The 15747-nt window shown below is 39.4% G+C and overlaps 1 protein-coding gene across 6 annotated transcripts; it reads left to right on the top strand.

The window, feature by feature from the left end:
* Positions 1-1135: 1135 nt before the first annotated feature.
* Positions 1136-15357, top strand: si:dkey-127k13.1 (PWWP domain-containing DNA repair factor 3A). 6 transcript variants are annotated; one of them, XM_051959797.1, is made up of 15 exons: positions 1136-1349; positions 1667-1761; positions 1976-2074; positions 2215-2498; positions 2582-2843; positions 3114-3257; positions 3353-3423; positions 5412-5488; positions 5694-5754; positions 5850-5925; positions 10126-10176; positions 10290-10531; positions 12793-13014; positions 13123-13211; positions 13310-15357. In XM_051959797.1, exons 3-15 carry the CDS (start codon positions 2068-2070, stop codon positions 13362-13364), a joined length of 1641 nt encoding a protein of 546 aa, XP_051815757.1. In that variant the 5' UTR covers positions 1136-1349; positions 1667-1761; positions 1976-2067; the 3' UTR covers positions 13365-15357. The 6 variants fall into 6 exon arrangements, with proteins under 6 accessions (XP_051815757.1, XP_051815762.1, XP_022064450.2 ...); XM_051959802.1 differs by having other exon boundaries at positions 2007-2074; XM_022208758.2 differs by having other exon boundaries at positions 1679-1761.
* The last annotated feature ends 390 nt before the right edge of the window (positions 15358-15747 follow it).

Below are 15747 nucleotides of genomic sequence, written 5' to 3' on the forward strand. Positions count from 1 at the left end.
GTAAGACTGATTAGCTGCTCTTTCTGCAAAAAGGGAAAGTTATACAGTTTGATGGCCACTTTTAGAAAAGATCTCTTGTGGCTGAAGGCTATCTGACACCAACTATGTTACACTTACATCAGGCACAATTTAGTTACTTGAATACACAATGTTTCGGCATGCAGTGTAACAGCAGGAAAGACATTGGTGTAAGTAATTAAAATTGGTGAGTAAATGGATTCCATTTGCTGCTTCAGTTTCACGATTCTGGGAGACTTCAAGAGAACAATATGTCTTAATATGATAGATAAAAATGTCAGCTCTGAAAAAGGCCTCATGGCACTTTAGGAGAAAAGATATATTGTAATAAAACAGATGGGAGAAGACAAAAACAAAAACTGCATGTGTATATTATAACTAAGAAAAGATAAATGAAGACTGACTATAATATACAGCCCTGTGAAAACATATAGACCTATAGATATCTTTTGGAAGAACTTAAGTATAAAGATGTTGAATTTAAAACCAGTATAGTGAATGTATTTCTGACAAAGTGCCGATATATTTAGCAGAAATAATGGCAAAAAAAAAGCAGAGTAAGTTAAACCAATACACAGCAAAACGGTTCATTAACTCGATGAGATGGTTTTGCTTGGTCCCTGCACTTAGGTATTGAATGAAATCAAATAGCAATAACTGGTTTAATGATATTAATAAATAAATGCAGCACAAAGGGTGAGAAAGATGGTTATAGCAGCAGTATTTGTGCTGTCCAACAGAGAACACGTATGACTTGCACTTACAGTTCCAACTCTGTACAAAACTAGGTAAAATATTCAAACATTTGCCACTCTAATGTTGTGAAACTCTGATACTATATAATGAAAATGTTTTATTCTTCATTAAAATTGCTGAGATACTGGGGGCAGGATGGGATGGAGCTTTAGAGGGCTACGGAATGACTGTAAAAGGTGAATATCCAATGCAAACTAAGTATGTCAGATTTATGTATTTATTTCTTAGTGCGAAACTCTGAAAAAAGTTGTGTAGTGATATTTTTAGCTGTTTTACTTCCTCTGTAAGTGAGTCTGCCACAGTCACCGTTAATGTTCATGTTATCCCTCCGGCCCAGTGGGTGGCGTTACATATTTCAGGAGGGTTTCCGACCCACACGAGTGACAACAAACAACAAGTTACAGCAGGAGTGGTCTGCACGACGTGTTGCTTTCACTATAAATGTTTAATACTTGCTGTTTTGGGGTCCGTTTTTAGCTAGCTTTGTGTAGCAACAGATTTGTACAAACACGACGATACTCGGACTGTTTACTGAAGCTGGAAGCTAAATATCTATCAATTTTACGATTTTTAAGGTGAGTAGCTTGTTGTGGGTGTATCCCTCACTTGGTTTGTGTCAGACAGAGATAGTCAGTCAATTTTATGGGTTAAATGTCCAAGTTTGGAGACTAATTAACACGTTATTTTGGTTGTTGAAAGCTAACGTTAGCTATAAATATTCAGGTGGACTGTATAAGTCTATGGTAATGACACGTAACTGTCTTTAAGAGCAGTGCAAACTCAGTGAATGTATTCATATCACGTTTTCACATATAAAAAGCTGATTCTGAGAGTGTAATTGTTTACTGGGTGCACACTGCTAGCAACCTGATAGCGTCTCTCCTCTGTCCAGCTATCCTGCTAGCTTGAAGCACCTCTTGGCATACAGGTGTTATACTGCATCGTTTAGAATCTACATTCTGGAGATTCAACGCAGTGTTTATACGTGTAGGTATATATTAATGCATATATTGTACATCTTCTGTCTCTGTGACAACAGGCTTTACCTGATGTCAGCAAACACATGTAATAAATGTAACAGGAAGAGGAATTTAATGGCGTCAAGGCTGAAGTCCAGCCTGCTAGATAGGATCCAAGTGTTGTTGGTTGGCTGAGGAGTATCATTTCTTTACTCCGATCTGTTTTTTTCTTCTTCTGCCAGACACTGTCCTAACCTGTTACTTGTCTGTCAGCTCTGGCACCTTCACAGGAGACTCAAGGCACTAATGTGAAGGAAATCTGATAGATGCAGAAATGAAAGGTAAACAATCATACATTCATTTCACTTTCTGAAGTTCATAATCGGTTCAAATGCTTTAAGACACCGCTAAATTTTGGTTCTTCGGACACAAAACATGATCTCAAAAGACAGCAGAAATGTGACTGCGAAAGATCTTTCAGGTAAATCTCCAAAAACAACAAAAATGGAGCCTAAGAAGATGTCAACAGATAAAGGCACCTCAGACATCGTGTCATCTTCCGCCACTGCCAGCTCTTGCGATGTAAGTTCCTCACCAGTTACTGCAAAAAGAGGCAGGAGAAGAACAGGACAGACACAAGAAGCCTGCCTAACCTCCACACCAGTGCACAGCCCCTCCGCAGACATCCTGTCCAATATTTCTAACTCGCCTCATTCAGCAAAAGAAGTGGAATTGGGATACACTAAATTCACCGCTCGGCCAAAGGTGTGAGATTATCGTAAATTAATTTTTACTGATATTGCCTCAAGCTACACAGTTAATCTGAGTAATTCCGTTGTGTCTTGTAGACGTCAGAGGTAGATTCATCATGCTCCAAGTCAAAATCCCAAGGCAGACGTAAGAGGGGTAATGCTACCCGGCCCAGAAATGGTGAACGAAAGGCATCGAATGAACAATTGCAGACCTGCAGTAAAACCAGTGGGCCTCCACCCAAGCGTCAGCGTGGTAGGACGCGGAAGAATGAGATTTGCAATTTAAAAGGGGAAACCACTACTCAGAGCTGTGAACGCTCCAGACCACGATTTGAACTCCCTGAGTCAGCGGAGCAAGGTGGGGCCTTGATTTTGTCTGCCTCACTGTACACTTAAAATTTCTGAGATTGTGTATTTTAGGAGGATGTCCCTGCTCACAATCCATAGAAAAATTGCATATAACTGCAATCTTTGCAGAATTTGTCTAAAATGTGTTGTACTCTGGGTGTTTTCATCTCAGCTAGGATGGCTACCTGGGAGAATAACAAGCATTTTTAAATATATCAAGTGAGCATAATAATACACTCTAATTCTGTTTTATCTCTGTGAACCCCCCTCTCCAAAATAGATGATTCCCTGCTGTCCTCGGATCTGTCCATAGAGCTGAGTCACCATGAGGAACAGCTGCCTTCATTGTCCTTCCAGGCAGATGAGGAAAGTGATGATGAGGAGGAGGAAGAGCTACCAAGTTTCTTGATGCAGGCAGACAGAAGTGAGAGAAACTGCAGTGGCTGAGAACAAATTGTTGGATTGTGTGTATTTACTGTGTACTTTAAGGTGGTTATATTATTACATTTTTCCTTTCAGAACTCCCGTCCATTAGAGAAGGTGTGTTTGTGTGGCACAAATTTAGAAATTATCCATTCTGGCCTGCATTGGTAAGTGCAAAAACGTGTGGATCTGTTTCATTAGAAGATGCTTCTAACAAAGTTTTTAATGGAAAGATACAGTGGTATGCAAAAGTTTGGGCACCCCTGATAATTTTCAAGAGTTTCCTTTATAAATCAATGGTTGTTCGGATCAGCAATTTCAGTTAAATATAACAGACAAACACAGTGATATTTCAGAAACGAAATGAAGTTTGTAGGATTTACAGAAAGTGTGCAATAATTATTTAAACAAAAGTAGGCAGGTGCATGAATTCGGGCACCCTTGCTGTTTTATTGATTTGAATACCTTTGGCACTAATTATTGGAACACAAAATTTGTTTGGTAAGCTCATTGACCCTTGACCTACATACACAAGTGAAGCCAATCATGAGAAAGGGTATTTAAGGTGATCAATTGTAAGTTTTTCTCCTCTTTGCATCTTCTCTGAAGAGTGGCAACATGGGAGCCTCAAAACAACTATCACATGACCTGAAAGCAAAGATTATTCAACATCATGGTTTAGGGGAAGGATACAAAAAGCTAGATCAGAGATTTCAGCTGTCAGTTTCCACTGTGAGGAACATAGTGAGGAAATGGAAGACCACAGGGACAGTTCTAGTTAAGGCCCGGAGTGGCAGGCCAAGAAAAAATATCAGATAAGCAGAGGTGAAGGATGGTGAGAACAGTCAAACTCAACCCACAGACCAGCTCCAAAGACCTGCAACATGATCTTGCTGCAGATGGTGTCACTGTGCATCGTTCAACTATTCAGCGCACTTTGCAGAAGGGGATGCTGTATGGAAGAGTAATGTGGAAGAAGCCTTTTCTGTGCACATGCCACAAACCGAGTCGCTTGAGGTTTGCTAAAGCACATTTGGACAAGCCAGCTTCATTTTGGAATAAGGTGCTGTGGACTGATGAAACTAAAACTGAGTTATTTGGACATAACAAGGGGCGGTATCCATGGCGGATGAAGAGCACAGCATTCCAAGACAAACACTTGCTACCCACAGTAAAATTTGGTGGTGGTTCCATCATGCTGTGGGGCTGTGTGGCCAGTGCAGGTACTGGCAATCTAAAGTTGAAGGTCGCATGGATTCCAGCCAGTATCAGTAGATTTTTGCAAACAATGTTCAAGAATCAGTGGCAAAGTTGAAGTTGCGCCGGGGCTGGATACTTTAACAAGACAACGTCCCTAAACACTGCTCAAATTCTGCTCAGGCATTCATGCAGAGGAACAAGTACAACGTTCTGGAATGGCCATCTCAGTCCCCAGACCTGAATATTATTGAATATCTGTGGTGTGATTTAAAGCAGGCTGTCCATGCTCGAAAACCATCAAACCTGACTGAACTGGAGATGTTTTGTAAAGAAGAATGGTCAAAAGTACCTTCAACCAGAATCCAGACGCTCATTGGAAGCTATAGGAAGCATTTAGAGGCTGTTATTTCTGCAAAAGGAGAATCTACTAAACATTGTAATTTTTCTGTTGGGGTGCCCAAATTTATGCACCTGCCTATTTTTGTTTAAATAATTATTGCACACTTTCTGTAAATCCTACAAACTTCATTTCATTTCTGAAATATCACTGTGTTCGTCTGCTATGTGATATATTTAACTGAAATTGCTGATCTGAACAACCAGTGATTTATAAAGGAAACTCTTGAAAATGATCAGGGGTGCCCAAACATTTGCATACCACTGTATACTCTTTGTCAATTCTATGGTTTTTGCTTGTATCTAATAAATCATGCATCTGAGAGTTGTGAAATTTTTACAGAACTGTTGATTTTTTATGTTGTACAGTATACATATGTATATATATATATATTTTAGCTGATGAAACATATGAGGGAAGATAACATTTGAGGGATGACTGCTGAATGAATTGAAATATTATGGACTTGAAATTTTAGTGACCCATAAAAGGCAGTCAAAACTCTGAAAGCCTTAATCGTTTAAAATGCTTGTAAATCTGTGCTGTTCTTCTTTGCAGGTAAAAAGTGTGAACCGTAAGCAGAAAAAAGCTAGCATCGTGTTTATTGAGTATTCAAGCATTCAGAAAAAGAAAGGGTATGAAATATGCTGTAATGTGTTTTCTCTCATTGCTTTGTTGGTTAATGCCTCTGCACATTTATTTGTAAAATCCCTATATGGTCTTATGTGATGTCATAAAACCTGGCTGCACAAATTGAAATATTTGAACTACACATTATTAGTTTATACAATTAGTAATTGTGTGGAGTTTGGTTTTAGCTGCGCTTTTGTGTTCCTCAAGGTTTGCTGTGGCCCTGAAATCCCTGAAGCCTTTTGACTGTGAAGAAGCTAATGAGCTAGTGGTAAGAAGCTACTCATAAATTACTTTTGACTGTTTTCTTCAAATATTGTTTTACTGACAGTAACAGACTGCCTCTCTTACTGATGTTTACCACAGTGTAAAGCCAAAGAGAAGTTTGATGCTACAATCGCGTGGTGCTTGGAACTCAAAACAGACTATGAATTCAAGATTGGTAAGTATTGTTAATTTATTGCTTTTGCAAACATAAACCGACAAACCACACTGATATCCATATCCATTTTATTAAATCGTCTCAACCCCTTGCAGTTTTTGGTGTTTTTTTTTTGGCTCATGTCACAATTTTAGCCGCTGTGGGCTAATTTTTCACTGCAATGTACACACGTGGACAAAATTGTTGGTACCCCTCAGTTAAAGAAGGAAAAACCCACAATTCTCACTGAAATCACTTGAAACTCTCAAAAATAACAATAAATAAAAATTTATTGAAAATTAAATAATCAAAAACAGTCATTACTTTTGAATTGTTGATTAACATAATTATTTAAAAAAACAAACTAATGAAACAGGCCTGGACAAAAATGATGGTACCTCTATAAAAGATTGAAAACTATTTGACCAGAGTGACATGATTAACTCAGGTGTGTCATTTAATTGACATCACAGGTGTTTCCAAACTCATAATCAGTCAGTCTGCCTATTTAAAGGGAGACAAGTAGTCACCCTGCTGTTTGGTGAAAAGGTGTGTACCACACTGAACGTGGACAACAGAAAGCGAAGGAGAGAATTGTCCCAGGACATCCGAAAAAAAATTATAGACAAACATCTTAAAGGTAAAGGCTATAAGACCATCTCTAAACAGCTTGAAGTTCCTGTGACAACAGTGGCTCATATTATTCAGAAGTTCAAGACCCACGGGACAGTAGCCAACCTCCCTGGACGTGGCCGCAAGAGGAAAATTGATGACAAATTGAAGAGACGGATCGTTGGAATTGTATCCAAAGAGCCCAGAGCAACCTCCAAAGAAATTAAAGGTGAACTCCAAGGCCAAGGTACATCAGTGTCAGATCGCACCATTCGTCGTTGTTTGAGCCAAAGTGGACTTCATGGGAGACGACCAAGGAGGACACCACTGCTGAAAAAAACTGATAAAAAAGCCAGACTGGAATTTGCAAAAATGCATGTTGACAAGCCACAAAGCTTCTGGGAGAATGTCCTTTGGACAGATGAGACCAAACTGGAGCTTTTTGGTAAGGCACATCAACTCTATGTTCATAGACTCAAAAACCAAGCATACGAAGAAAAGAACACTGTCCCTACGGTGAAACATGGAGGAGGCTCAGTAATGTTTTGGGGCTGCTTTGCTGCATCTGGCACAGGGTGTCTTGAAAGTGTGCAAGGTACGATGAAATCTGAAGACTATCAAGGCATTCTGGAGAGAAATGTGCTGCCTAGTGTCAGAAAGCTTGGTCTCAGTCGCAGGTCATGGGTCTTCCAACAGGACAACCATCCAAAACACACAGCCAAAAACACCCAAGAATGGCTGAGAGAAAAGCGTTGGACTATTCTAAAGTGGCCTTCTATGAGCCCAGATCTGAATCCCATTGAACATATGTGGAAGGAGCTGAAACATGCCATTTGGAGAAGACACCCATCAAACCTGAGACAACTGGAGCTGTTTGCTCATGAGGAGTGGGCCAAAATACCTGTTGACAGCTGCAGAACGCTCATTGACAAATACAGAAATCGTTTAATTGCAGTGATTGCGTCAAAAGGTTGTGCAACAAAATACTAAGTTATGGGTACCATCATTTTTGTCCAGCCCTATTTCATTAGTTTGTTTTTTTAAATAATTATGTTAATCAACAATTCAAAAGTAATGGCTGATTTTGATTATTTAATTTTCAATCAATTTTTATTTATTGTTACTTTTGTGAGTTTCAAGTGATTTCAGTGAGAATTGTGGGTTTTTCCTTCTTTAACTGAGGGGTACCAACAATTTTGTCCACGTGTGTAAATGTGAAGTTCTGTACTTCTGCGGAAAAATACACAACGATAGCAAGAAGTAGCGAGAGCTCAATAATCTATTTTGTGCACTATACATACATTATAATGCCATAAATGAAACAGAAAAGAAAAAAAATCAAAGTTGATTTTGTTATTTCTATGATATTCATTTTTGAAAACGATGAGATGGGATCAGCATGTACAACATTTTTCTAAGTTCCCACAGGTGTCACCAACACTGGAAAAAAGATGTGGCTCTATAAACTATACAGATTTTCCTATGTAAATTTTTTATTTGCTTTCCGACATGTCCTGTGTGCTGTGTGTAATAACAGTCTGGAGTTCAGCCAAGTTCAGCTGAAGAGTCCCTAAATTTTTTTTCATGTGACTGCTGGTCATTATAGGCTTCTAATTTGTGCTGAGGAGTGCAGAATTTCTGTTCCTTGCAAAATCCAATGCAGACAGTTTAAAACAAAAAGAAAAAAAAAAAACTTCCTCACAAACCCACCAGTGGGTTTTGATTTCTAGAGCAGGGTTTCCGCGGGGTTTTAAAAAGTATTAAAAAGTGATAAATCAAAAACGCAAAATTTAATGGCCTTAAAAGGTTTTAAATTTGGGCAAAAGGTATTATTTTTTAAAAACGAGGTATTATTTTTTTCTTTTAGACAATGAGCTGTTTCATTTTGATCAAAAAATAAACATAAATAAAATAAAACATATCTTGCTTGCAAAATTTTATACCGGAACGTTCGTCAGTCGCTCACGTCGACGTCATAGCAATGCATTCATTGGTCGTTAGAGAGCTGAAATCCTCCGCGTGCGCATTGAGTACATAGCTGACTTAGCTGCTGCAATGCTAACTTGACATCTCCCTGGATGATGCCACTTCGACTTCCGAGAGCGACCGCGGCCTGCGGGATCGCGGATCAGCGCTCATCTGTCCGCAGATTGCTCTCCCACAACCTATACGTGGATCAAAACTTTAAGCCGTATCACTGCCGAAGTCTAATCACTTGGTCCTTGTGTCATTTCTGACCGACCCTGAAAACTTCATTCAAATCCCCGAGTCCGTTTTGAATGATGTGGGTAACAAGGAAATGATTCACACACGCTGATCGTCACATAACTCCGCCGTGGCTCTCAGCGGCGAGACCGAGACGCCCCGTCTGCCCCAGTTGTCTGACCACGGAGCGCGTTGCCTGTGGTAGCGTCCTCTATATTTGATTAGTTGTCAAAACGGAATAACAAATGACTGAAGAGTGCACGGATTGTTGTTATAGTTTATCAGATATTTGCTGTTTGATCAGTGACTATGCATTAATATTCCCGATCCTCAGCTGAGTGTGAAACATTTTTTTTCGTCTAATTTTGGCAATCCACTGAGCCCGCAAATGCCGATCTTTTGGAAAACGGTGAAGGCTTATAGAACCGTTATAAACATCAAAAGCCGAACATAATGGTACACTACAGTACCTCCCATATCGACCTTGAACACGCTGAAATCTGATTTTTTGTTTTGCCGAGAAAACAGTGTTTTTCTTTTTTGATTCCATGTTATCCATGCTGCGAAATAGCCTCCGGAAGGACCTGTAAGCCCTCCCGGTCAGAACCCGGAAGTTAACATTTTTGATGTGCACACAGTCTATTGGCGCAAATGGACAAAACTAACGAGGACAAGGCTGTGCAGCTGACGCACTTGCCGTAAGATTCTGATTTTGTCTCTCTCTCTCTCTCTATTTTATGAAAGGTTAAGGCACTTGGCACAAGATTTTTTTATTTTGTCATCCTGCTCTCTTTTTGATTAAGTGTTTTGTGAAAATTTGCGTGCGGATTTGTTGGTCATTTAAACCTAGTTTGTTGTTCAATCCTTGTCTCAATTTGTTTTTACTGGTTTGTGTGGTTGTTAAACATGTTCTTAATGGGCTAGTGGAGTCTTCCATGCGGACAGGAAATAAATGTGCAATATTTTGTCTAAATCTCTTCTTTTATAGTATTAGTAGCTGTTGCCTAATGGTTGGGAGTCAATCTTGAAAAGGTTGTACGTAAGTTTAAATTCAATACCATTCCATCGCTTAAGCGCCTCTGAAGCAAGGCACCCCACCTGACATTGCACCAGTTACTGTAACTAATACCCTGTAGCTAAATAACTAGGTCTCCTTGGATAGTGGTAAGTATGATGTAAGTGTTTGTATGTCAAAATCTGCGTGCATATCAAAAAAGGTTTCTGATTAATACTTGCAACTTGGTGTCTTGATGGTTGTAAAAAAAATCTGAAGGTAGTAAAAAAAGGTATTAAATGGTAGTAAATTTAACTTCAACATTGGTGTATAAACCCTGTAGAGGTCTAATAATATTGTTTTGATACCACCGAATTAATAACAGTACTAATTATGTCATGTCTTTGTAGCATGTGGCTCATTTTCTGGTTCCTTCATCGAGTACTTTGATCATGACATGAGTAAGTGTGGCTTTCATATGACATCAGAAAACTACACGATGAAAATTTAGTTTTACCTGCAGTCCTACTTGGTCCTGATGATGCTCTCCATTGCTGGTCTTTAACTCCTCTAGGCTATCCAGTGAGGAGAAAATATCCGCAAGCAGAATCAGAGCGACTAACTCTCGGCAGTGATGTGATGACGGAGGAGCCATGTGATGATCGTAAGGAGGACAGCTTTAGTGAACAGCAGGAGGAAGTAGGCAGGAGGTCAAAGAGACTACTGCCAGACCGAACTCATGCAGCCCACAACCGTGCCAATGAGAAACTTGTACATTTCATTGTCAAGCAGCGCATGGTGGAAGGACACCTCTTGGTATGATTACATCTATTGTTGTATTGCTGTTGTAGTTTTTAAATTAGCAGCTCCTTCTCTATACCATTTAGGCTTCCATAAAGAAACGTGATGTAGTGAGCTGGCGCTTGGCCAAAGCATTTTGTGGACTCAGAAAAAATATTGTTAACAGTGGTCGTGGATTCATGGAAAGTACACTTTACCCTAGATGCCAGTCATCAGTGCCACGTAATAAGACACAATTGTCTTTGCTGAACGATCACCAATGATCGGAAAGGGTCCTCGGAAGTAATTGCGTCTTGATCCACCAATGTTTATAATAGTAACACTTCATAACCTCCTCAAAACCGTCCTGTTCAATGCCACCATCATTTTTTTTTTCTCTGCTCTTGAAAAGCACTACATGAATGCAAGCTATTAAAATGATCACTGTAGCTGATTTTGCCTGCTCAGATTATCACTTTTTATGATCTTAGTTGATGGCTATCGCAGTACAAAGCTACAGTGAAAATATCTCATGTTAAAGCTAAAGATAAAATCTTAACTACAAAAATGCACAAATATATAACACAATACCTCATAAGTGAAGAATACTTGCATGCAATTAGTGTGTGTAACCAGTAGTTGTTGAGGCAATCTACCTGTACCTGGAAGGTGATTAGTCAGTTTCCTGGTAAAACCAGCAGTAATAAAGTTATTGAAAAGTGCTGAACAGAAGAGTTTCACAGAGGTCAATTGAGATCATTATTTTCAAATCCCTTTCTGGTCATTGTCTGAACAGCCAAAAACTCATTTGTGTATAAAAGTATTTAGATTTTTTTTCCCATGAAAATAATGATTTCCTGCCTTGAAAATTACATCCATGTAACTCTGCAGTGTTGCTCCCATCAGAATGTGCAGATCTATAAAGTTTCTACTTGTTTCTCTACTCGGCCCTCCAACTTGCTGCAGCTGAACCATATCAGCTCTGCTTAAAGGTGAACTTCGTTTTTTTTCAACCTGGGGTCTGTTTTCATTTGTCATTTCATACATGTGAGTGATGGAGAAATGAATTTTCGACATAGCTCCAGTATTTAGCCAGGCAGGCAGCTTAGCAGCTCAGCTAGCAGCTCAGCTAGCGAAAAGTATGGGGCAACTTGCCCCCCCCCGCGTCAAAGTCCGCCCTAACGTGCTTTTTTCCCCACACTGACCGGCTCGGATAGTCTCAACGAGTGTCCCACAACATACTGGAGATGAGAAGTGAACGAAAACCTCCACATTACTTGGCGATCGCTATTTGTTGTGGTCTGTATCCAAATCTCAGGACGCTATAAAGCAAATCTCGTTACGAAATCGCATGATTTCGGAATGTGGAGGTTTTCATTCACTTCTCATCTCTACAGTAGTATGTTGTGGGACACTCGTTGAGACTATCTGAGCCGGTCAGTGTGGGGGGAAAAAAGCACGTTAGGGCGGACTTTGACGGGGGGGCGGCGCAAGTTGCCCCATACTTTTCGCTAGCTGAGCTGCTAAGCTGCCTGCCTGGCTAAATACTGGAGCTATGTTGAAAATTCAGTTCTCCATCACTCACATGTATTGAATGACATATGAAAACAGACCCCTGGTTGAAGAAAAACGAAGTTCCCCTTTAAACAGTCAGTGATAATTAAAGTCCTCTCTGCAATTAGACAGGATTGTTCCTTATGTTTATTTGTAAAACACTGAATGTTTGGATCCATGTTTTTGATACTGTTATCAGGACGTTGCAGATTCAACGTGTAAATGCTCATCCATGGCATTGATCCCTTATTATTATTCTTTAGATATGTCTTCCAGCATAAACAAACACTATATGGACATGACAACCGGGTTAAAAAAATGAAAAATTTTCTTTGGAGAAAAAAAAAATGGTAGAGCCACAAATCTGCCCTAAGCATCAGTGAACTGCCCTCAGCTTTGCAAAATTATAAATGGTTGTTTGCTCCCTAGGAATGTATATCATGTCGGAGCTCAACCCGTTTTGCTAAGACTAATGGGTGTGTTCAGGTGTGCAAATCTGAAACCAACATATACATAGATGATGATTTATGAAAGAATTATTTGTACTTTGGATTTCTAAATATGTCGGAGAGTGAGAAATTAAATCTATTTTGAGATTTTAATGTAGTGAAATAAGCCATGTACAATTAATCGTGGTCAATGGTGTAATCGGCATTACAACCAGCATATAAAGAGGAACCATCTCTGACTAAATAAATCCCCGAGTAAAGTAGTCCATCCTTCCTCTTTCACTCTCCTTACAGGCTGTGATCCGTGGGCAGCAGCAGTCCAGATGGCTTCACTCTTTTTTAAGTGCCAATCGGAGACGGGTGGTGAACATATACCTGGAGGATGACCAGCAGTTAGACCAGGTCTACTGGTACCTCAATGAGCTCTATGCAACGGCTGTGGGCAGTGCCTCTTGTCTAAATGAGGTGAAATCCATAGAGCGTGTCCCTTTTGTGCTGGATGTGCTTCTTCCTGAGGTGAGCTGAAGCTTTTTATCAGTGCTCATGTCTATGACTTTGCATGTTTCTGATATGCAGGTCCCAGTTTATAGTGCGACAGATTTTTATGATTGTCTGTGTGTGAAGGCGATCATCAATGCCATTGCCGGGGTCGACAAAGTGTCAGTAAAAAAGGCAGAAGAAAAGTACCTAAAAGGACGATGTATAAGTAACAGGTAAGAGCTTGATGTGTGAAACCAATTGAAGGAAATATTTTTACTCTAAATACTGAATATGTGTAATGACTGTGCTCCTTTTTTCTTCTTCTTTTCAGAGAAAGACAGGAGTTTGATTTGATGCTTGAGCGGCAGATGAAAAAGAAATTCTAGGCACTTATTCCTGGACCTTATCAGTCACAAAACTTAAGATTCTAAGGAAGAGGATTTAATGTAAAAAAAATATTTTTGTATTACAATTTTTTGTTTTATTTTTTATTTTTTTAGAAAAAGGGTTTTGTTCATAGGTAATTCAGCCATACTTGTGTGCCTTGCAAGCAAAGATAAATCGCACCTCGCTGATTAAGCTCTCCTGCATAATGTTGACAGTATGTGTAAGCGCAGGACTTCAAGCATGCAAACTGGACACCATAAGTGCTGTCTTTAAAATTATATCATAACAATCATAATCATATAAGAACAATCTTTTGTCTTAACTTTGATTCATGCCACGTTGGTCACAGTATGTAAACTTCCAAGTTGTGGTTTAATCTTTATTTTAAATTTGTTGTCTACACTTGCTTGTGTTCTTTTTTTAAACTTTTTTTTTATTATACATGTTTTTGTTAAACAGTAAAGACTTTTACACACTAAGGGATGGACAGTGTCGCCACAGCTGTAATCCTGAGCCAAAAATGTGCTATTGTGTCCCTGTTTTACGTCATAAATTAACTGCTGTCAATCCATACATTTAGCCAAAAAAATCATTAAATGTGTGTGTACGGATATGTGCTTAAGTGAAAGTATTACATTTTCCTCTCTTTTGTGTAATTGGATGCAAATGGTGATCCCATTGTTTTGTTTTCAGTAGAGAAAGTAACATTTTCTTAGAGTGAAAAGAAGTCCATACATCCCCTGCAGCAGACAGCTCTTAAAATTGACCTTGTCTGTAAAACCTTCAGTTAAAACTGCAGGTCAAGCCCAGTCTCTCAAAAATTACGTTTGTATACCACTAATCTCCGTTGTCAGTTACAGTTTTAGGGAAGCATTTTTTCTCCCTGTTTACGTTTGCTTGTGACATATACAAATGTGTTTCTACTCAACATGTCTTTGCCATTTACTTTATTGTTTTCCAGCTATACCTCCTTTTCAACCAGTTGATCATGTTTTAGATGGGGCGAGACTCATTACTCTGGTAACCCTGACAGTGGATATGAAGCTTCAAACATGTTGTGAAAGGGTGTATTTAAATTCAAACCATGATATTTTCCTAAACCTAATCAGGCAGTGAGTGAACATGTCTAAAAATAATGGTCCCACAGGTTACGCAAACCCTGTTCCTCTGGGTGAAAGGACTGTCTCGCTTGCATGGCTCTTTCAATGTAGAAATGTTTTCTACCACATCATGCTGTTCCAGTTTAAAATGCAGCTTACTTGTAGAGGAATATCATTTGTTGGGGACAGGGTTGGCACGTCTGCTGGGCAAAGCAAGATCCCTTTATGACTGCAAAAGAGCTGCAAGAAGGTTTCACTGACGCCAAAAGCTCATTTCTGAATATCTGTTTGCTGCAAATTGACCAATTGAAATTTTACCTCTGCCAAGTTTCACTTGTCACCTCACAACTACAAGCATTTGAGAAAAGAGAAGTGAAAAGAAATCATGTGCTAAGCAGTGCAATGTTACCACATCTGTGTACTGTTCTCAGTCTTTTATGTTAATTGTTAACTTATGAACACCTTTCATCCCACACCTGAAGTAGTTTACTGTTGAAACAGCTCTGTTCAACTTCAAGTATTTGATCTTTGATCTTTATCTGCAACTTGTGGTGCAGCTCGAGCGACAAAAATGAGATAAGGCTGCAGTTTACAGTCTCTTCTTCCTGCTGTTGGTTGCTCCATAATAGACAAGTGGGAAGCTTCTCTCACACAGAAGCTGTTTAACACAAGGGATTCCTGGATTACTTTTGTTTTTAGTTTCCCTTTGCTTGCTCCCTTGTTTATTCAAGGCCTTTGTTGTTTTTGTGTCTTTTCTAAACATGAGTTTGATATTTCTGTATAAACGTGTCCATATTACAATTGTGCATGACATTAAATTAACCATTACTCTGGATGTGACTTTGCTGCTTGGGAAATGCATCATTTTAAATAAAAGCAAAAAACCAAGGTCCTCAGTGGCTTCCAGGCTGGACTATATTCTCCAGCAGACCTGCTTCAAGACACTAAAGTTTGGCTTCTTACCCACACCAGCTTCATGACCACCAACACCTAGCCTTAGGAAACCCCCCTCCCACCCCCCTTAAGTCTTGTAGCTGTTGCAACCTGTACCCATTGACCTTTGCTAAGAGAGGATCTATTCCTGTTTATCTGTTCATTGAGTTTCATTGATCTCTGAAATGCTGACACATTTGACACGAGTGACAAAATGTGTTGAACCATAGTGTGACGTGAGGACTGACTGTTGGAGGTAGTTCTTCACTGCAGGGCTGTACTCGGGCTGCTTTAAGCCCCCTCCTATATGAGAATAGTTTAATGTAGTTTTGTATTCCTACATTGGAAC

Source organism: Acanthochromis polyacanthus, chromosome 2 (genome assembly GCF_021347895.1).
Source record: "Acanthochromis polyacanthus isolate Apoly-LR-REF ecotype Palm Island chromosome 2, KAUST_Apoly_ChrSc, whole genome shotgun sequence".
Classification (NCBI taxonomy): Eukaryota; Metazoa; Chordata; class Actinopteri; family Pomacentridae; genus Acanthochromis; species Acanthochromis polyacanthus.